Source organism: Anomaloglossus baeobatrachus, chromosome 5, assembly GCF_048569485.1.
Source record: "Anomaloglossus baeobatrachus isolate aAnoBae1 chromosome 5, aAnoBae1.hap1, whole genome shotgun sequence".
NCBI classification, from domain to species: domain Eukaryota; kingdom Metazoa; phylum Chordata; class Amphibia; order Anura; family Aromobatidae; genus Anomaloglossus; species Anomaloglossus baeobatrachus.
The window spans coordinates 567,752,265-567,774,992 of record NC_134357.1 but is presented as its reverse complement, the minus strand read 5'-3'; the positions used below and the strand labels follow the sequence as shown (position 1 = coordinate 567,774,992).

The window sequence follows — 22,728 nt, the reverse complement described above, 5'->3', positions numbered from 1 at the left end:
ACTCTATCTGCGCTTCTTATCCACAGCATACTTTTATTATTAGGATTATAAGACGCACTTTTCCTCCCAAAAAATAAAAAGATAAAATATTTTTATTGAAAAGATATCAGTTCTGATTTCCCTTTGGATTTTCTACATTGCTGAGCTTTTTGAACCGAATTCAACTTCTTTGTCTATTTTCTCCTTTTACTCTCGTGAAAATTAAAAATTTAAGGCTAAAATAACATTTTTTGTAGAAAAATATGATTTTTTTTATTTTTACGCCACAACGTCATGAATATCTGTAAAACACCTGGGGGTAAAAAGTGCTCACCACACATTTAGATAAATTACTTGAGGGGTCTAGTTTTCAAATTGGGGTCACTTGTAGGGGAGCTCCATTATTCAGGTCCATCAGGGGTCGGCAAATGCGACACTATCGATTCCTGACAAATATGCATTCCAAAAGTCAAATGGTGCTCCTTACCTTCTGAACCCAGCTGTGCTCCCAAACAGTAGTTTTCCACCATATATGGAGTATCGTATACTCAGAAGAAATTGCACAACAAATTGTATAGTACATTTTATTCGTTTACCCTTGTGAAATTGGATAATTTGGGTTTGAAGCGACATTTTTGTATGAAAAAGTAACATTTTTATTTTTTTCCTTCCACGTTGCTTCAATTCCTATGAAGCATCTAAATTGTTAACAAACTTCTTGAATTAGGTTTTGAGCATATTGAGGGGTGACGTTTTTAAAATGGTGTCACTTTTGGGTATTTTTTGTCATATAGGCCCCTCAAAGTCACTTCAAATGTGATGTGGGCCCTAAAAAATAGTTTTTGTAAATTTTGCTGGATAAATGAGTAATTGCTGATGAACTTTTAACCCTTTTAACGTTCTATAAAAAAAAAAATATTTAGACATGTGGGAAATGTTATTTGTTAACTATTTTGTGTGACAGAACTTTCTTTTTTAAAGGAATAAAAATTGAAAGTTTGAAAATTGTGACATTTTTAAAAGTTTTGCCAAAATTACGATATTTTCACAAATTAATTTAAAACAAAAAAAATAATCTTAATTTACCACTATCATGAATTATAATATGTTAAGAAAAAATTAGTATCACTGGTAAATTTGGAAGCATTCCAGAGTTATAACCTCATAAATTGACACTGGTCAGAATTGTAAAATTTGGCTGTGTCAGGAAGGTGAAAACAGGCTTCGGCAATTCAGGGTTAATCTTCATCCTCATATTAGGCTATTTTTTATTGTAATGGCAGTGAGACTATAGAAATGAGTAACAAAAACTTCATTGTCTGATTTTGGTCCCAGCCTCAGATGAAATGAAAAATCATCAAAGCAAGTCTTATGGGTCCGTGAAAAAAAAGTGGACTGCACTCAATTTTCACATACTGTCACATAGGAGAAGGTCGAGAAACTTCTTTTTTTTTCTCCATGTACGAGAAAAACCAAACCCTGATGAAAAAAATAGGTCAGTTGTTAAGGAATTTGACACTTTTAGCCGTTTAAGTAACTTCAAGGTAAAGTATTCTATGTAAGAGGCCATCAATGTCATCTCACCAAGTGATGCAGTAACTCATATTAAAGAAAATTTCTCCTTCAAGTGGCAGAATACAGCTATCTGGGAGTGAGCGTCCCATCTGATTATTCTAAAATTTACTGACTTAACTACCTATCTCTCATAGATGAAACATTAGGAGATTTAAATAACTATGATAAACTTAAACTTTCATGGTTTGGGTGTATTATTGTACTTAAAATGGATGTTTCACCTCATTTTTGTTCTCTTATTTCACTGTCTCTATGATATCCCTATTTATTTTTCCCCCAGACTCCAATAAGCCCTTCTGAAATTCATCTGGTTCGTTAATAAACCTCAGATTGGACTTACCACTGTCACGCCTCAGGTTCGGGACTCTATTCATGCTAATCACCAGTCTAGTCAGTCCCTGTTCAAATGCTGATGGTCTTTTACCTTTGCTTCTATCCGTTTAGTTTGCAGTTATCAAGTGTTTTCACTTGCTCATTTTTCTGTGCCATCACATCCTGGGTGGTGGTATTTATACTCTCCTAATATTGGCCTTCTCTGCTTGCTATATTTTCATGTGGATTACTGCTAAGTAGTTCCAGGCCTGCAGCTAAGGAATTTACGCAGAAACCAGTTTTGTTTTCTAATTTCCTCCTACAACTATCTTTTGTTTTTCTTTTAGGTTGTTAGGCGTTTACCCTTGCTTACATTTATTTTTTTCTCATTTATCCACTTGTGTACATATTTTATGTTTTCACACCTAGAGTTCTTGTCTATGCCTGCACACTTAACCCTATCTTTATTTGTAGTGTTAGTAACCTCTGGTTCCTTGAGTGGTACAAGAAACAACTCAACGGCCTTTCAGGCAGACAGGTCCGAGTTATGGCTCTCTAGTTGTGCAGATACGGATATTTCAGTCTATGCAAGAATCATTAGGATGTTTTGCAGCTAGGGATAATAGATTGTACAGGAAACAGTAAGGTGCAGGTGCTCCTGGAGTGAGATAGGCTATATTACCTCTTTACCCGTGTTGGAATACTTATGTGCATAACAAGCACGTTACGTAAACACAAAAATTTAGGAGAGGCTGGTCTCTATAACTTTAAACTGTATGATAAAGCAGCTCTGTTGACGTGTTTACTTGATTGGCATCATCATAGATCTAAACAATGGGTGAGTTTGGAACAGGATAGCTCTAGTATACCACTTCACTACCTTTTGTAGCGCGGGCTCCCCAAGTATGCCGGCGCATCTCTGCATCCTTGCGCAGTGCCCCTGGTCTCCCTCTTTTCCGCCAACCACCTGTGGTGCAGTCCCCAGTTCACCCCCCCATAGATGCCCATGTGAGTGTTGGTGTAGCGCTGGCTCCTCTATTACGCCGGTGCTCCTCTGCGCTTTGCGCAGTGTGCCTGCTTCCTTCTTTAATGCCGTTCACGTATAAGTACAGTCCCCGGCTTGGTACCCCCCTGATTGTTGGACAGGGCCACCTGATGACCTGTGCCAGCCGATGATCCATGCCTGACAACCAGGGCCGCCTGTTAACCTGTGCCAGCTGAAGATCTGTGCCTGACGTCCTGCGCCTGGTGTCTAGTGCCTGATGTCCTCTGTCTGCTGGTACCTTTCTGCCCGTTCCTCATCTGGACTGTGCTCCTTGTGCTGCTCTGAGTTGCTGTTCTCCCAATATTGCTGTCACCTTGTACCACTCAGCTGCAACAGTCCCGGTTGCTGTCCTGGGAGTGACACCTGGTGTTCTGCCTCATGCAGGCACTTAGTCAAGCCCCTCCCTCCTAAGGGTAAGTACGTGTTCCCCCTGTGGTCCAATGTGTCCACAGCTCCAGTGCTCGCCACAGTATCACCACCCCTGATAGCGAGCGTTTTAACACCTTCCATGGATTGGTCCAAAAAACAAGTCAAATTAACCCTTAAGCTGATCTATTAACAGCTACAATGAGGTTATGAGATTTTGAGATTGGGAAAGGCTCTCACTTTCTGGGTAGCTCACCACTTTTACCCCTCTTTTCCAATCCGGAGTTTTCCCCAGGTATGGATACAGAGCATTTTCACTGCTGGAAAATGACTGAGGACACTTGTTTCTTTGATGTTGTTAATGGCTCATTACTACCCAGTTACCTCTCTAAAATACATTGATTGATCTTAGAGGCTCCTGAATATTTCCAGCTAAAATCCTTTGTCTCACTCTAGTAGAGCAAAAATATATTCTTTCAATTTCATTTCAAAGAGCTCTTCCTGTTGAAGTTGCCACTTTAACACTCCATTTTTCTCATTTATACGCTCTTGAACTAAAGTGGCGAAACTAATAGTCCTAAATACACAGAGAGATAGATGGAGAAGCTGGCAGTTGATATGTCGGATTGGAAAAAGGCATTTATATTTAGCTACAAATTCTCTATAGCTTGTGCAGCGCCAGAGAAAAACTACAAGATACCCGATGGTATCGTTGTCCAATTCCTCTGCATGCAATTTTCTCCTCTGTATCCGATAAATGTTAGTGTAGTGGTAGGGAGAGGAGAGAGGTACCATGCTACATGTGTTGTGGGGTTGCAACAATAATAATCCATTTTGGGAGTCTTTCTTTTCTATCATGCTATAAGTGGTAAAAGGGTGGCTAACTCCCTGCAAGTGGCTTTTTTATCTATTCTTCCAGGGTATGTCAAATCTCAGAAGAAAAGTCTGACATTCTATTTAACAGCTGCTCATAGAATTATCCCTAAGCATTGGAAATTGCCTCAATCCCCTACTTTGGTTGTATGGCTTCAGGAGATGGCCTGTTTTCACAAAATGCAAAGTCTAACCGCTGAAGTAAATGGTTCAAATAATGAGTTCCCACAAGTGTGGAGTCCTTGGGTTTTTGTATTCCCGACCTATTACAAATTTGCCTGAAATAACTCTTATTCACATAAGCTGGCATCATCAAAAACACTAAAATCATAACTAAAGTTTGCTTTAAATCAAACATTTGTTTAGATGAAAGATCATTAGTCAAGGATGAAGACCTGGTATCACAATATGCTACGTATGACAAGGATTATGTTGCAAATTCTACAGCGGGATGATAAATGGAGGATCCCATCCCGTCCATTGCAGTAGAATGAGAAGAGGTTCTTGAATCCTATTTAACTGTTTCAAAACTATTAAACATTAATGCTACCTCACAAATTGAGTTTGTCAATGTCATTGAGTGATGTCACAATATCGTAGATGTGTAATACTGTTTATACATGTTTTCCTTTAAAAGGATAAGTCAAAAACATGAATGTGATCCATAGTGTAATTCTCACATCACTTCTTCTATGCAAAATGACTACCAGCTTTACCACAGCTCTATAGGTTCAAGTAGAGATGAGAGGACCCGTTGAAGTTCGGGTTAGGCCGAACTTTAAATAAACTTCAGTTCTGAACTCGGATTTGACTTGATCCCACTGGAAGTCACTGATTGGGAAGTTCCGGTCTCCGTCCTCATACAGCAAGCCATCAACAGCACTTCCGAGGGAGGGCAGAGTTTTTTGACTTTTTTTTTGTAGACACTACATCCAATAACACTGATTTTATCCCCAGTGTGAGCCAAACACTGCAAGCGTCTCACACTGAACTGAGCACCGAGCGGTCAGCATACGGAAAGCATCCAAACTCCGAACACTGATTTTTTTTAAAAAGTCTGTGTTTGGTATGAACACCGAACTTTACGCTTCGGCTCCACTCATCTCTAGTTCTAAGGCAATGTTTTAACATATTAAAAGATAAAAAATATAGATATTATTTATTATAGCGCCATTTATTTATTCCAAGGTGCTTTACATCTGAAAAGGCATATACGTAATAGGGACAAGTACAATAATCACAAACAAAACAAGGCACAGACAGGTACAGGAGGAGAGAGGACCCTGCCCGTGAGGGCTCACAGTCTACAAGGGATGGGTGAGGATACAATGGGTGAGGGTGGAGATGGTCGTGCGGCGCTATAATGGACTGAGGGTTACTGCAGGTTGTAGGCTTGTCGGAAGAGGTGGGTCTTCAGGTTCCTTTTGAAGCTTTCCAAGGTAGGCGAGAGTCTGACATTTTGAGGCAGAGAGTTCCAGAGTATGGGGGATGCATGGGAGAAATCTTGGATGTAATTGTGGAAAGAGGAGATAAGAGGGGAGCAGAGAAATAGATCTTGGGAGGATCGGAGGTTACGTGGCGGTAAGTACGGGAAGACTAGATCATAGATGTATGGAGGAGACAGGTTGTGGATGGCTTTGTATGTCATGGTTAATGTTTTGAACTGGAGTTGTTGGGCAATGGGAAGCCAGTGAAGAGATTGGCAGAGAGGAGAGGCCAGGCAATAGCGAGGGGAGAGGTGGATTAATCGGGCAGCATAGTTAGAAATAGATTGTAGGGGTGCAAGACTATTACAAGGGAGGTCACTGAGAGAAGTATACTCCTAAAATATAAACTTTATTGATACAAAAGATAAAAACGTTTTTTAAAAATTACAAAAAAAAGACACAACCCAGCAGGTAACAGATGACAAAACTCAGGCACAACAGATATTCAAGTGGACAAATAGGTGATAAAACCAATAAATTGGTGTTTATATCACTGTGCTAGTCAACTTTGAATGACATGTCAAAAGGTTATAATAAATCACACTGTTTAAGTATAATGTCACAATTCCGAATAGTAACTTATGTCATAGTACCCAGATACTAATATTAGTCTGAATTAAGTTTCCATTAGTATTACCATACATGTTAGTTGATTGACATGTCTTGTCTTAGGTGGGCTTTGCACATTGCGACATCGCAAGCCGATGCTGCGATGTCGCACGCGATAGTCCCCGCCCCCGTCACAGGTACGATATCTTGTGATAGCTGGCGTAGCGAAAATTATCGCTATGCCAGCTTCACATGCACTCACCTGCCCTGCGACCGTCGCTCTGGCCGGCGACCCACCTCCTTCCTAAGGGGGCGGGTCGTGCAGCGTCATAGCGATGTCACACGGCAGGCGGCCAATAGCGGCGGAGGGGCGGAGATGAGCAGGATGTAAACATCCCGCCCACCTCCTTCCTTCTGTAGAGCCGCCGGCGGCAGGGAAGGTGATGTTCCTCGCTCCTGCGGCGTAACACACAGCGATGTGTGCTGCCACAGGAACGAGGAACAGCATCGTACCTGTCGCGGCAGCATAATTATGGAAAAGTCGGAGCCTGCACCGATGATACGATAACGACGCTTTTGCGCTCGTTAATCGTATCATCTAGAATTTACACACAACGATGTCGAAAGTGACGCCGGATGTGCGTCACTTTCGATTTGACCCCACCGACATCGCAAGTGCGATGTTGCAACGTGCAAAGCAGCCCTTAGTCCATCAGTCAGGTTAAAGTATTCAGAGCAAAAGAAGTCACCTAGTCTTTGTCAAAATTACTTTTGATGCTTATAAACACCTATAATGCTGATAACACAACACAAAATAGTTTTAGCCCAAAACAAGGAGAAAAAAACCTGATTAATCCAAGACGTCAAAGAACCTGATGCAACAGTCTACCCCAATAATGGAGGTTCATTAGGGGTATTAGACGTTTAATTTGTCTAGATAGTAGGTTGCGGTTACTTAGTAGAAGGAATATAGATCCTATATAACTGCTTGAAAAGAAAAGGACACTTAAGAAAGGTGCTGTAAGACATTTGACACAATAACTCAGTCACAACAAGGCAAGATAGCTTCACTTCAGTATAGTCAGCCAGAACGGTTTCTTGTTACGCTGAACCTGAAGAGTCCTAATAATAATGACAGGAATCCAAATCAAGGCGCATCCTGGCACCTGTAGGCTCAGTGAGGTATATTAAGATACATGGTAAACCAATAACGGAGATTAGCACCAATCCTCAAATATATAAATATATAAAGTGCATAGCCCCAGATCACAAGCATCTCAAAATGTATACTCAAAACAAAAAGGTATCTCACTGTGTGTCCAACAGCATCCAAAGGCGATATATAATATCTATAAGATACAGATTGTCCTGGCCTCGGTGAGAGCTGGAAAGGAGGGCAGCTGCTGATACAGCATTTCTTCACACAAACAATATCATTATCGCCTTTGGAAGCTATTAGATCAGAACCCTATTGGCTGAGAATTTTTGTAGGTTCAGCATAACAAGAAACCTGTCTGGCTGACTATACTGAAGTGAAGCTATTTTGCCTTGTTGTGACTGAGTTATTGTGTCAGATGTCTTACAGCACCTTTCTTAAGCGTCTGTTTCTTTTCACAGAGTTATATAGGATCTATATTCCTGCTACAAAGTAACCGCAACCTACTATCTATACAAATTAAATGTCTAATACCCCATTGAACCTCCATTATTAGAGAGGAAACGCGTTGGGTAAACTGTTGCATCTGGTTCTTTTATGTCTTGGATCCATCAGGTGTTTTCTCCTTTTTGGCTAAAACTATTTAGTGTTGTGCTATCAGCATTATAAGTGTTTATAAGCACAAAAAGTGATTTTGACTAAAGGCCGCTTTACACGCAGCGACATCGCCAAAGTGATGTCGTTGGCGTCACGGAATTCGTGACACATATCCGGCGCCGTTAGCGATGTCGTTGCATGTGACACCTAGGAGTGATCGAAAAAGGGCGTAAAATCGTGCAAAATCATTAATCGTTGACATGCTCCAATATTCCCAAATATCGTTGCTGCTGCAGGTATGATGTTGTTCGTCGTTCCTGCGGCAGCACACATCGCTATGTGTGACACCGCAGGAACGAGGAACCTCACCTTACCTGTGGCCGCCGGCAATGAGGAAGGAAGGAGGTGGGCGGGATGTTCGTCCCGCTCATCTCCACCCCTCCGCTTCTATTGGGCGCCCGCTTAGTGATGTCGCTGTGACGCCAAATGAACTGCCCCTTTAGAAAGGAGGCGGTTCACCGGTCACAGCGATGTCACTAGGCAGGTAAGTAGTGTGACGGGGGACTAGCGATGTTGTGCGCCACGGGCAGCGATTTGCCCGTGACGCACAAACGACGGGTGCGGGTATGCATGCTAGCGATCTTACTAGCGAGATCGCAGCGTGTAAAGCGGCCTTAAGACCAGGTGACTTCTTTTGGTCTGAATACTTTAACCTGACTGATTGACTGATTAAGACAAGACATGTCAAACATCCAAGATTTCTCCTGTGCATCTCTCATCCTCTGGAACGCTCTGCCACAACATATCAGACTCTCGCCTACCTTGGAAAGCTTCAAAAGGAACCTAAAGACCCACCTCTTCCGACAAGCCTACAACCTGCAGTAACCATCAGTCCGGTATAGCACTGCACGACCATCTCTATCCTTACATATTGTATCCTCATGTCATTTGAAGTTGGCTAGCACACTGATATAAACACCAATTTATTGGTTATATCACCTATTTGTCCATTTGAATATCTGTTGTGCCTATTTTTTGTTGTCTCTGTTACCCGCTAGGTTGTGTCTGTTTTTTGTAATTTGTAAAAAAATGTTTTTATATTTTTATATCAATAATGTTTATATTTTAGGAGTATACTTCTCTCTGTGACTTTATTAGTTTTCTGGTTACTCCGATCTATAATTTTAAGGGAGGCCACAGAACAGGGGGCTGCAAAACTCCAGGCGAGAGATAATAGAAACAGAAGGATTTTAGAAGTTAATGCATATGTGTGAATCTTTAGTTACAATTTTTATAAAGATTTTCCAACATCTTTCTATTACAGCTGATCTGACATTAGGTATCTGGTATATGCTACTGTACTAGATCAAGATAGTTTAAAAAGTAACCATGCATGAGCCAGTTGGTGTCATTTAATTACTAGGACACATTAATTATGAGGGGCAACTGCCACAATCATACAGGAGTGCCGTTTCACCCCTTTTAGATGCAGTTTTAGTGTTTACATAAATATTCTATATACATGGTGAAATACATGGGATTGTTTTCAAGATTATATTTTGCATATTTATTGATAGTTGCATACATCTCCAAATCATCATCGTGTGATGCTCAAAATTGCTTTCCCTTTTAGATTTGTGTCTTAACGGTAACGAATATGTTAACTTTTTTTTTTTATAATTTGTCACTAGAATGATTTATTTCAAAAAGGCTTCTCTCCTGTGTGAATTTTCTGATATTTAAAAATATGTAATTTCTCTTTAAAACATTTTTCCCATTCTCAACATGAAAATAGCTTCCCCTCTGTGTGAGTTCTCTCATGTTTTAGAAGATTTGTTTTGTAGATAAAACATTTCCCACATTCTAGACATGAGAATGGCTTCTCTCCTGTGTGAATTCTCTGATGTGCAGAAAGATTTGCTTTCTGGTTAAAGCATTTCCCACATTCTAAACATGAAAATGGTTTCTTGCCTGTGTGAGTAGTTAAATGCCTAACAAGTCTTGATTTAATGCTATAACATTTTCCACATTCTGAACATAAGTATGGCTTCTCCCCTGTGTGAGTTCTTTTATGTTTAACAACATCTGCTTTATGGGTAAAACATTTCCCACATTCTGGACATGAGAATGGCTTCTCCCCTGTGTGAATTCTCTGATGAGCGGTAAGATTTCCTTTCTGATTAAAGCATTTCCCACATTCTGAACATGAAAATGGCTTCTCACCTGTGTGAGTTGACTGATGTCTAACAAGTCTTGATTTTATGCTATAACACTTCCCACATTCTGAACATGAAAATGGCCTTGCCCCTGTGTGGGTTCTCTCATGTGTAGCAAGTTCTGCTTTATAAGTAAAACATTTCCCACATTCTGGACATGAAAATGGCTTCTCCCCTGTGTGAATTCTCTGATGTGCAGTAAGATTTGGTTTGTCATTGAAACCTTTCCCACACTCGGAACATGAAAATGGTTTCTTCCCTGTGTGACTCCTCTGATGTCTAACAAGGTCTGATTTATAGGTAAAACATTTCCCACATTCTAGACAGGAAAATGGCTTCTCCCCTGTATGAATTAACTGATGTGCAACAAGATTTGGTTTCCGATTAAAACATTTCCCACATTCAGAACACGAAAATGGTTTCTCCCCTGTGTGGCTTCTCTGATGACTAACAAGTCTTGACTTAACACTATAACACTTCCCACATTCAGAACATGAAAATGGTTTCTCACCTGTGTGAGTTCTCTCATGTATAACAAGATCTGATTTATAGGTAAAACACTTCCCACATTCGTGACATGAAAATGGCTTCTCACCTGTGTGAATTCTCTGATGTGCAGCAAGATTTGGTTTGTCATTAAAACATTTTCCACATTCTGAACATGAAAATGGCTTGTCCCCTGTATGACTTCTCTGATGTCTAACAAGTTTTGACTTAACCCTAAAACATTTTCCACATTGTGAACATAAAAATGGCTTCTCCCCTGTATGAGATTTGTGCTGTCTAGCATCAATTCTGTTATTTTTATTTTGCTTAGTCTGTGATGAATCAGAAGATAGGGCCTGTTGAAAAAGATTAGATGATATATTTTTGCTGTAAAACGCTGGTGATAATTGTAGTATATTGGCATGCTCTTCATATGTTTCTGGTGTGACTTCATAATCATCGTCTCTAAGATCAGAAAAAAACTGATGTCCATCTGACCTTTCAATACAGTCTTCTGCCAAGAAAAGAAAAACATATATCAGAGATGAGTGACTCCTTTAGGTTTGAATTAACCAGCTTGGTGACATTTTGTTGAGAAGTTCGATTCATGGGGAAAAAAAAAAAAAAGTCTCCAAAGCCTCTAATAGCCCTGAGTAGACCAGATATACGACACTCTGCAGGGCTGTATCCAAACCCTTTCAAGCTATTTAACACACACAGAGCCTTAGTAACGTTAGAGTAGAGATGAGCGAACCTGTGGAAATTCTGTACGGCGGGTGCAGCCGGACTTTTGAAAAAGTTCGGTTTGGTACCCAGACTTGACCTGAACCCCCAATGGAAGTCACTAATTGGGCAGCTCAGGTCTCCACCCACACGCAGAAAGTCCTAATCAGATCACTTCCAGGGGAGTATGGGTTTGGATTTTCAATTTTTTTTTGTTTGGTGCACACTACATCCAATTATGTTGTTGTTAAACCCAATGCTATCAGATGAAACACTGCAGGCAGCTCACCCTGGGCTGAGCAGCGAACGCACCCGAGCACAGCGCTGCTCACACGAGTGGTGTTCATAAGTAAACACCCGACCTCTGAATGTGAACACTGTTTTTTTTGTAAAGTCTGTATTTGGTACGAACACCGAACTTCGGGTTTGTTCATCTCTATTAAAGGAAAACTGTCACCAGATTTGGCAACTATAAGCTTCGGCCACCACCAGTGGGCTCTTATATACAGCATTCTAACATGATGTGTTTAAGAGCTCAGGCTGATTGTAGAATGTAAAAATCACTTTATAATACTCACCTAACGGGCGGTGCGGTGCAGACCAGTCGGATAGGCGTCTCCGTTCTCCGGTACCGGCGCCTCCTCTTTCGGCTATCTTTGTCCTCCTTCCTTTGAAGTCTGGGTGCATGACGCATCCTACGTCATGCACACTAGCCGACATTAAGTTCCTGCGCAGGTGCACTACAATACTTTGATCTGCCCTGAGCAGGGCAGATCAAAGTGCCCCTGTGCAGGACTTTAATGCTGGCTACTGTGGATGATGTAGGACGCATCATGCACCCAGGCTTCAGAAAAAGGAGGACAAAGATGGCCGAGAGAGGTGGCGCCAGTAACGGAGAATGGAGACACCCATCCGACCAGACTGCACCGCCCCTTAGGTGAGTAATAAAAAGTCATTTTTACATTCTACACAGCGGCCTGGGATCTTATTTATACACATTTTTTATTATAATATATATATATATATATATATATATATATATATATATATATATATATATATATATATATATATATATATATATAAATATATATATATAATTAGAATGCTGTCTATAAGAGCACACCTGTGGTGGCCACAGCTTATAGTTGCCAAATCTGGTGACAGGTTCCCTTTAATATCTATAGGGGTGGGGAGGCATTACTAAAAGGTTTACTACATTTTGTTCCTTGCCCGAAACAAAAATAATTCTGAAAAAAATGAGGACGAAGTAATGGTTTGTGGCAACAATATCTGTTTGTAAAAATTGAAAAATTCTAAACCACGAAGAAGCTATGACTTATTTTAGCTGTCCCGTGTCAATTGCATTGTATTATTCAATTTTCACAGCAGAAATGTTCAGGTCAGTGACACTAAAGGATAAAGAAGCAGCCCTGGCTTATTTCAGCCCCGACTACAAAAGTTTAAAAAGTTTTTGGCAGCAATAAATTTTTTTGGGAAAAATTCTAAAATTCTCTCCTGCCACAGCTGATGTAGCTGAACCTCCCTAAAACACAGTAAAACACCTGATAGGCCACACATATCACTACCAACTACAGAGCTAAACTAATATACAAAGAGTATTGTGTCCAGTCTAAAAATTATCTTACCTTTCTTAATCAATCAGGACCAAACAGCATTAGTTAAATTACTTTCTTGATGATGGTGCACACTTTCTTATAAACATTACTAATAAACATTACTAATCTTGTGGTGCACTGTCTAATGCCTTTTCTGCTACTTTTTTGGATACATAGAAGAAATCTGACCACTTACATTGGGGAATCTCTAATGTATTTTTTTAAATCTGGTATACTTGGCAAAGCTCCACACTGTAGTTTGGCCCTTTACTCAGCTCCATCTACCTCGATGGGGTTACCCAGTCATGAATCCGTGTGAATGTTCACACACCTACAGCTGATGCCATTGATTAGATGTCCTATTTCTGACAGAAGGGACTTGTTATTTAACATCAATCCAATGAAGCCACTGTCGCTACCTTTCCATCATGTTTTAACTTGCTGCCATTGTGTTCCATGCTACCCCTACATAACCAAGCATCTCTTACCTGTCCATTATGTTACATATTGTCTTGCGGCTGTTATTCGTGCTAATGCACACAGCCAGACATCTGCCTATATATTGTGTTCTATGCTACCCACACACAACCAAGTGTATCCTACCGATCTATTATGTTCCATATTGTACTGCTGCTGTTATTGGTGCTAATGCCTTTAGACAGCCAGACATCTTCTGCCTGTCCATTGTGTTCCATTCTACTCTTACACAAACAAACATCTTCTACCTATCCATTATGTTCCATATTGTATGGCTGCTGTTATTGATGCTAATGCTGCTACAGTGTCGGACACCATCTGCCTGTCAATTGTGTTACATGCTACTCCTACACAACTAAACATCTCCTATGTGTCTATTATCTTTTATATTGTACTGCTGCTGTTATTGCCTTTACACAGCCAGACAGCTTTTCCCTGTCCATTATATTCCATGCTACTCCTAAATAAACAAATATCTCCTACCTATCCATTATGTTCCATATTGTGTTCCATATTGTACGGCTGCTGTTATTGATGCTAACGCTGCTACAGTCGGACACCATTTGCTCGTCCATTGTGTTCCATGCTACACCTACACAACCAAACATCTCCTATCCGTCCATTATGTTTAGTATTGTACTGCTGCTGATATTGGCGTTAATGCCCCTATAGAGCCAGACATCTTCTGCCTGTCTATTGGGTTCCATGCTACCTTTACACAATGAAACATCTCCTGCCTGTCCATCATATTCTAAATTGAACTGTCGCTATTATTAGTACTAATGCCCCTACATAGCCAGAAAATATTTGCCTGTCTATGAAATTCCATACAGTGCTGCTGCTTGAAAGATATTCAGTATATATTAAATTAAACAAACTAACAAACTGCTGGCCGAGCAAAGGAATTATTATTGGAAAAAATAAAATATGAAACTAATCGCCCCCCCAAAAAATATATATATACTGTGATGTAGCGACCACCAACGTGGTAAATGGTCGCTATATGTCACAGTGGAGAAGGTATCTGCGATATCTAGACGGTAAAGGTTGCTATGGGACTTGTAGTCCACAAAGGCTTCTTGCTACACATAAGGGTCAGGTTCCCTTTAACAATCACAAGGTGCTCTGCAGGGCTGAGATTCACAGACCTCCACCTGTGGGTGTGGCTGGAGGGGTTAAAGCAATCCAGTCTCAGAACCTGGGTAGAGTGTGTCTAGGGCAGTCTAGATAGAGACTAGCTCTAGACTTCCAGCGTGTGTGCTGGGAGAGAGTGAGAGCAGAGCCGAGAACTCTGCAGGGAGCAACCTGTGTGGAGGCTGAGCACAGGACTCCATTATTAAGACTGAGGTGAGTGCAGCCAGACGAGGGCTGTAAGGCCGAGCCTCTCCTGGAGGAGACCCAGACCCAGTGGTCTGCAGAGGGCCCTGGGGCCGCGAGGTAACCTCAGCTAGAGGTGTCTGCTGGCATGGGCCAGAGAGTAAGGAAAGTGGTTAACTTCCACTATGAACTTGTAATAGAGTCTGCTCTGTAAGCTGCAGAGCCGGAAGCCTGGAAAAGCTCCAGGCCGGCGTGGAGCGCTTATAAGTTTGTGGACCCTCCTGGAACAGCCGAACGGGGCATCGTAAGACCGTCTCCTACGGCAAGGGGTGCCTGTGTGACGGGGACCCATATGGACGGTGCATAACCCGGCTGTGTTCCGGATGAATTTACATGTACAGCAAGGACAATAAAGCTGTTTGGATCGGACTATTTGAGTCACGGCGTCTTTGTAGTCTTGGGGGACCCCCACCCCGCTACAATACAAACACACATTTTATATTATATATACACACACAAACACACACACACACACACACACACACACACACACAGTATTCGGCCCCCTTGAATTTTTCCTTTTCTCACATTTCAGGCTTCAAACATAAAGATAAAAATATTTACATTTTATGGTGAAGAATCAACAAGTGGGACATAATTGTGAAGTTGAATGAAATTCATTGCTTATTTTAAATTTTGGAAAAAATAAAAAACTTAAAATTGGGGCATGCAATAGTATTCGGCCCCTTTAAGTTAATACTTTGCATACAATTACAGCTGTAAGTCGCTTGGGGTATGTGTATCAGTTTTGCACATCGAGAGACTGAAATTCTTACCCATTCTTGCTTTGCAAATAGCTCGATCTGACTAAGGTTGGATGGAGAACGTTTGTGAACAGCAGTTTTCAGCTCTTTCCACAGATTCTCATTTGGATTCAGGTCTGCACTTTGACTTGGCCATTATAACACCTGGATATGTTTATTTGTGAACCATTCCATTGTAGATTTTGCTTTATGTTTTGGATCATTGTCTTGTTGGAAGACAAATCTCCATCCCAGTCTCAGGTCTTACTGCAGACTCCAACAGGTTTTCTTGAAGAATGGTCCTGTATTTGACTCCATCCATCTTCCCATCAATTTTAACCATCTTCCCTGTCCCTGCTGAAGCAAAGCGGGCACAAACCATGATGCTGCCACCACCATGTTTGACAGTAGGGATGGTGTGTTCAGGGTGATGAGCTGTGTTGCTGTTACACCAAACATATCGTTTGGGATTGTGCCCAAAAAGTTCGATTTTGGTTTAATTTGACCAGAGCACCTTCTTCCACATGTTTGGTGTGTCACGACACTTTTTATAGATATCTTTGAGAAATAGCTTCTTCTTGCCACTGATTGTTGTCCTATGGACAGACTCTCCCACATCAACTGTAGATCTCTGCAGTTCATCCACAGTGATCATGGGCCTCTTGGCTGCATCTCTGATCAGTCTTCTCCTGGTTTGAGATGAAAGTTTTGAGGGATGGTCTCAGGTCTTAGTAAATTTGCAGTGGTATGATACTCCTTCCATGTCAATATGATCGCTTGCACAGTGCTTCTTGGGATGTTTAAAGTTTTGGAAATCTTTTTGCAACCAAATCCGGCTTTACACTTCTCCACAACAATATCACGGACCTGCCTGCTGTGTTCCTTGGTCTTCATGATGCTATCTGCGCTTTAAACAGAACCCTGAGACTATCACAGAGCAGGTGCATTTATATGGAGATTTGATTACACACAGGTGGCTTATATTTATCATCATCAGTCATTTAGGACAACATTGGATCATTCAGAGATCCTCAATGAACTTCTGGAGTGAGTTTGCTGCACTAAAGGGGCGCGAATAATATTGCATGCCCCAATTTTCTGTTTTTTGTTTTTTTTATACAAAAATTTTAAATAATTAATAAATATTGTTCAGCTTCACAAATGTGTCCCACTTGTTGATTCTTCACCATAAAATTTAAGTTCTTCATCTTCATGTTTGAAGCCTGAAATGTGGAAAAAGGTTGAAAAATTCAAGGGGCCCAACCAATACTTTCTCAAGGCACTGTGTGTATATATATATATATATATATATATATATATATATATATATATATATATATAATATATAAAGCAGGTCTATCTATATATAAATCAGTAGCCGCCGGATGTCAGCTTTGCAGATTCCTCTTAAGTTCTCGAATCGCTGGTTGCTCTCTTGATATCTAGACCTGGCGCGATGTCATTTTTGCGACATGATGCCAGGTTTACAAGTAGAAAGAGGATATAAGAATTGGCAGTACTCCCTGCCAATGGTTCTTCAAGTAGATTAGTTCTTCTCTAGTTGATACTCCTGATACTGCTGCATCTGATCATTTTATTATCGATTATCAAAAGCTTCAGGGAAATGGAAAAGACAGAATATACAGAAAGAAAACACCTGACAAGAGGTGATCCATGAGTTTTTCCATTAACAAAGGAAACAAGCCATAGTTGTCTAACAAAAATATTAGTGTAGCGCCCAGGGATATGGGGTACTCGATCCCGGGCAGTTGCAAATGTGAATATCACTCTGGTGGCCGTTGCCCTGTTCTGTGCCCTGGGCCCCTTTTATAATGGGGAATATTTCCAGGGTTGATAAGAGTTATTGTCATGTGACGCCACCTACGGGTTGCGGTTAAGGATGGAGAACCGCCGCTGCTGAATGTGGGTACTTTCAGAGCTGGTGGTGATTGCAGCAATGGTGTAAGGCCCTCCGCAGGTAGGGCTGTGGCTGGGAGATGTAATGGGGATAATAACTGAGACAACACCAGGTTGTCTCTAACAGGCTCTACTCACTTGGACCCAGGGATTGCTAGTTGTTCAGGTCCCAGGAGTATCAATGCCAATGTAGTGACCCAGGTTGCCTTGTCCATGGCACTCTTTGTAGATTGGGTCCCCATAGCGTAGAGTGATTGGGGGCCCCGACTGTCCCTTTTGGGGTACCGTCTCCTCCGTACGGCGGGCAGTGCGGACCCTGCGTGGAGGTAAGTGTCCAAACCCCGATCCTAGCTTACTACTGATGCCCCCGGATTATTTGTTATTTGGTATGGTGAAGTCCGTGAAGGTGTCCTCACCGGACAGGTATTTATCAAACCATTTGAAACTGACGCTTGACCTAGGGCCCTGTGCCCTGTTCGTGCTCCGGTCCCAACGGTATCTCTGGAACCCGTCCTGGCGACCTCTCTCCCGTTCCCCCGGGGTCACCGTTGCACGGACCCAGCTCAGGCACGTCCGCACACCTCTTCTGTGTGCAACACTCTCCAAACTGATGGCTGACTCCTCCCACCAGGCTGGCTAAACCCAGGGACTCATTCCCATGGCGACAATCCCCTTACATGGTTAACCCTCTATGCTCAGTGTGGAGTGGAGAACTAGGATTTTGGTTATGCTTTGGTGGAATCGGCACTAATACTCCAGGTCCCAGGGGGTAGGTCCTGCATACCCAAGAGGATGCAGTTCCCTGTAGTGCCCTGAGTGGCTCAGGGGTGCTACATTAGCGTAACTAAACTTAAGAGATTTTTAAACATTTTTTATGCACTTTAATTTACAGCAGATCGATAGGTGGCTAAGATCCTCAGTAATCATCAAAACTGACATGTGAACAGCTCAAGAATAAGGTGTGCAAAGCGCCTGCCTACTTCAAGCACACAGAGAAGCGTACAGATTCATCATAAACCCTAAAATATATATCACAATGTGCCAACCAGAGAATAAGCAGAAGATATAGGTCACTACTCACCTGGGCTGCTATCTGTAGGAATCTCTACTTTATACCAATCAACATCACTCACATATGTCTCTGTAATATTAATATGGGTCATATCTTCATCCTGAAACAAATATTGTAAAAGTCACAGACAGATGGAGAAGTCCCATCTATGATCAGCGCTAATCCTGCCATCTCCACCGCTCTCATTACACAAGTATAACACATATAATACTGGAGGATAAAACAAGACTGAGCACAAGACCTTCACAGCCGTCTACACATCATAGGGAGATTTCATGGCCCCTTCTCTTCATCTACCTGATGATCCTGAGGAACATCGGGATCTTCTTGCTTACAGTCCTGTGGGAGAAGAGGACGGGGACATCTCTCTGGTGTTGTCCTCTTACTGGATAGAACTGGAGGAGACACATACAGGGGCTGAATTCATTCCTTACATACAGATAATTATAGGCCGTGTGTATTTAGTCCTGTCTATTACCTGGTGATGTGAGGGGCTGGGGAACCTCCATCATGACGTCCTTGTACAGATCTTTGTGTCCCTCTAAATACTCCCACTCCTCCATGGAGAAATAGACGGTGACGTCCTGACACCTAATAGGAACCTGACACATACAATGATACCGTCACCCCCCGATCCCTTCATAGCATTACTGTATAATGTCCCAGCATTCCCAGCAGTGTCACCTCTCCAGTCAGCAGCTCAATCATCTTGTAGGTGAGTTCTAGGATCTTCTGGTCATTGATGTCCTCATGTATCAGGGGGTGAGGTGGAGGCCCCGTTATTGGGCTCAGGGGTCTTCCCCATCCCTCAGACACAGGGGCCTGATAGCGCTCACTAGAGGTCTTCTTCACTACTGTGTAATCCTGGTTATGGAGAGACACAGTAATAAATCTCACTCCAGACATTTCCAGAGTCCTCACCTCTCCAGTTCTGTCCATCTGTTATTCCCATAGATAAGAATGATGTAATGTGACGTCATCAGAATCTCTCACCTCTCCAGTAAGCCGGAAGAGGATCTCTAGGGTGAGGTGTAATATCCTCTCCGCCATCTTGTCCCTATCCATATCCATCCTTGACGGGGCAATTAGGAGAATTCTCTTATATAGAAGATCTCCACTGAGAGGATCCGATATTGTAGGGATCTGAATGGGAAGATGAGATGACGATGTAACATCATAAAGAATACCATAAAAAAAAAAATATATAATTACTGGACACTATATATCACTGTCCACAGAAATGATGGTAATGTGAATGGCATGTGATTACATCATGGAAAATATTTTAGATTTCAGTAGAATCTTCAGCACAGTTTTTCAGTTGGGCAGTACTATAAATCCAGAAGATCCGTTTGAAAATAGAACCATTGGTTGTGATCAAAGAAAATTTTAAATCCAATTTGCTTTTGACCCAAACTCATTACAAAAGGTTTTCACATTAACAAAAGGGCCTCCCAAACATTTTTATATGTGTACTACATATGATGGTGTTCATCCTCTCTGGGCCTAGCTCTTGCTCTCCATCGCTGCTCTGGATTCTTTATATAAGTTATGGCAGTTTATTTGTCACAATTACAGAGCATATCACTGCTGCAGCCAATCATGGAGCTCAGTGGCTCTGTTGATGTACATTGCAGAAGTTGCTGACCTCAGTGATTTGCTGCAGTGGTGATCATGATATCATCACTGCAGAGAGTCATACAGAGATTGAAGCAACAGAGGAGAGTCAGCACTACACTCTGAGAGGAGTGCGAGTATAGTCTCCCCCCAGAAGAAGGCATTGTGGCGAAACGTACATCAGGCACCACAGTCTACAGGAGGTAGCAATATTTTTCCTTACTACTCTTCCTTTATATTTCCCTCTTTGTCTATGTCTGCTATATTCTTCTCTTTAGACTGGAGTCACACTTCCATGGGACTTGAGCAGGGATCTCATCGCACTGCCCAGACCGGTCGCCGCCTGCCCCGACAGGAGCGGGTCAGCTGCATAGAAATTCATGCAGCTTACCCACTCCTATTAGAAGAGCCTGTGGCCAGTAAAACGCTGAATGTAACGTTTTTTGTGTGCGACGGATCGATTTTTTTACTGTGGGCATGCGCACAGTAAAAAACCATGATCTGCTGTAAATTCAGTTCTAGTTCCAGCGGCCGGAACAATCAGCTGATCGGCCGGCTTTTGTGAACGATCAGCTGATCGGCCGGCAGCCGGCTTTTCTGAACGATGATCGTTCACAAAAGCCGGCCGATCAGCTGATCGGTTACAAAAGCCGGCCGATTAGCTGATCATCAGAAAAGCCGGCCGCCGGTAAAACAGTAAAAAAACCAAAAAAACAAAACTGGATTGTTTTTTTGCAGCATCAGTCACATCAGTTGTGCCACTATCTGCAACGCATCCATTGCATCAGTCACACAACTGACTGTGACTGATGCAAAACAACGGAAGTGTGAACTTAGATTTACACTGATGGGTGGGGAAGGTTTACATTTCTATTCATGCTCCTAATGCTCTTATTGTTGAATAGTTCAGAAGGACCTTGTTCTTTGTCTGAGACCCAATTTAAACTGGTCACATGAGCTAATAAAATAGAAGTCTTCAGTACACCATACTAGGCTATGTGCTGTATTGATTTCCCCAGCGCTTGTAAAATAAATCTTATTAATTTGTAGTTCAAACTGCACAGGAGTGTCTTTCGCTCACATACATAAGCCACAATGGCTGGATACAGATCCTATCTATTTTTTTATTGAAGCAACTAATGAGCGTTTGGAAAAGTCACTGCGAAGGAAGCAGGAGTGGGGTAGGACGGGTGGATGATGTGTTAGCAGCTATGTATAGAGTGCTACCTGTCCTTGAAGTCCTGCCTGTACTGATAAGAAAACTCATGTGAACTCTTTGGGAAGGACAGGAAGTCTAAAAAAAACCCCTCTAATGGTCCAAGTAAAAAAATAAAGTGCTCACACAGCTCCATCAATAGAAAAAAAAACTTATGGCTCTCAAAAACAGTTTTGTTTTTTTCATAAGATCCAGAATTTTTTAAGCTACTCATTAGGACAACGTCCGTTGTACGCGTACGAGATCTATATTTGTTTTTCACAGGTAGGACTTGTACTCGTATAGACTATGGGGCTGTTCACATGTCCACAGGATGAAAATCTGCTGAAACTCTGAATAATATCAAAAACACACCCCCCCTAAAAACAAAAAGAGGAATAATGTTGTTTTACACCAATTTAACTCAATTCCCATTTTTCAGTACATTGAATAACACCATTCATTTATCATACAAAACTAAAAGTCGCGGGGGCGTGGCTTGCTGATGGCCGAGTGAGCTGCACTTGCTGGGAGCTCTGTCCTGAACTTCCCCCATTAGCCTCTATTAGAGCACATTAACATCTCCCTGCTTATGGGCAGATCCAGGAAAGTCACCGGACACCGAGGTGAGATAAAGGAGACAGTGAGCAGCATGGATCGTTTCCTCAGCCAGAGTACCTCAGCAGCCGTCAGGAACACTAGATCAATGATGGCATCTGCCTCCCTCATGGAAAACTCACAGCCCCGGGAAAGTCAAACACAGACACAGCAAGACCCGGGGAAATCACAGCAGGACTTCTCCAGCCAGGAGGAAAATGAGGGAGATCTGCCTAATCTACATGAGATAAGTAAATCTATCAAGGCTTTGCCTACAAAAAAAGATTTGGACAGATTTGCTAGCAGGCTTGAGAATACTTATAAGGGTATGTGCACACGTTGCTTTTTTTTCAGCGCGGAAAAAAACGCACCCTCTGGCAGAGGGGAGAATTGTAAACAATGCTTTTTTGAGAAAAAGGCATCGAAAACGCATGCGTTTTCCATGCGTTTTTCATGCGTTTTTCATGCTTTTTTCATGCGTTTTTCATGCGTTTTTTTAGGTGCGTTTTTTAAGACTTGTCAGTGTTAATAAAGTTGGTTGAACACAGACCTTTGGAAAAAAAAACCTGTGATGTCATTTCCTTCTCCACATTCTGTTTGGATAAATGGGAGGGCTTGGAATGGAAGGAGCACCGTTTGAATTTTGGAAAAGTTGAAATAAACTTCGCGCACCATGTCACATTAGCAGAGCCCCTTGGGTACCTATACGTCAGAAAACCCCCACAAGTGACCCCATTTTGGAATCTGCAC

General features: G+C 41.8%; 1 protein-coding gene across 1 annotated transcript in view; it reads right to left on the bottom strand.

The window, feature by feature from the left end:
- The window catches only part of LOC142313047 (uncharacterized), a 167,376-nt gene extending 148,001 nt beyond the window's left edge, over positions 1-19,375 (bottom strand). The window contains 5 exon segments of the mRNA XM_075352033.1: positions 9,652-11,155; positions 18,579-18,669; positions 18,867-18,964; positions 19,048-19,171; positions 19,254-19,375. Coding sequence (XP_075208148.1) covers positions 9,652-11,155; positions 18,579-18,669; positions 18,867-18,964; positions 19,048-19,171; positions 19,254-19,277 — 1,841 coding nt within the window. The 5' untranslated portion in view covers positions 19,278-19,375.
- Between the last annotated feature and the right edge of the window lie 3,353 nt (positions 19,376-22,728).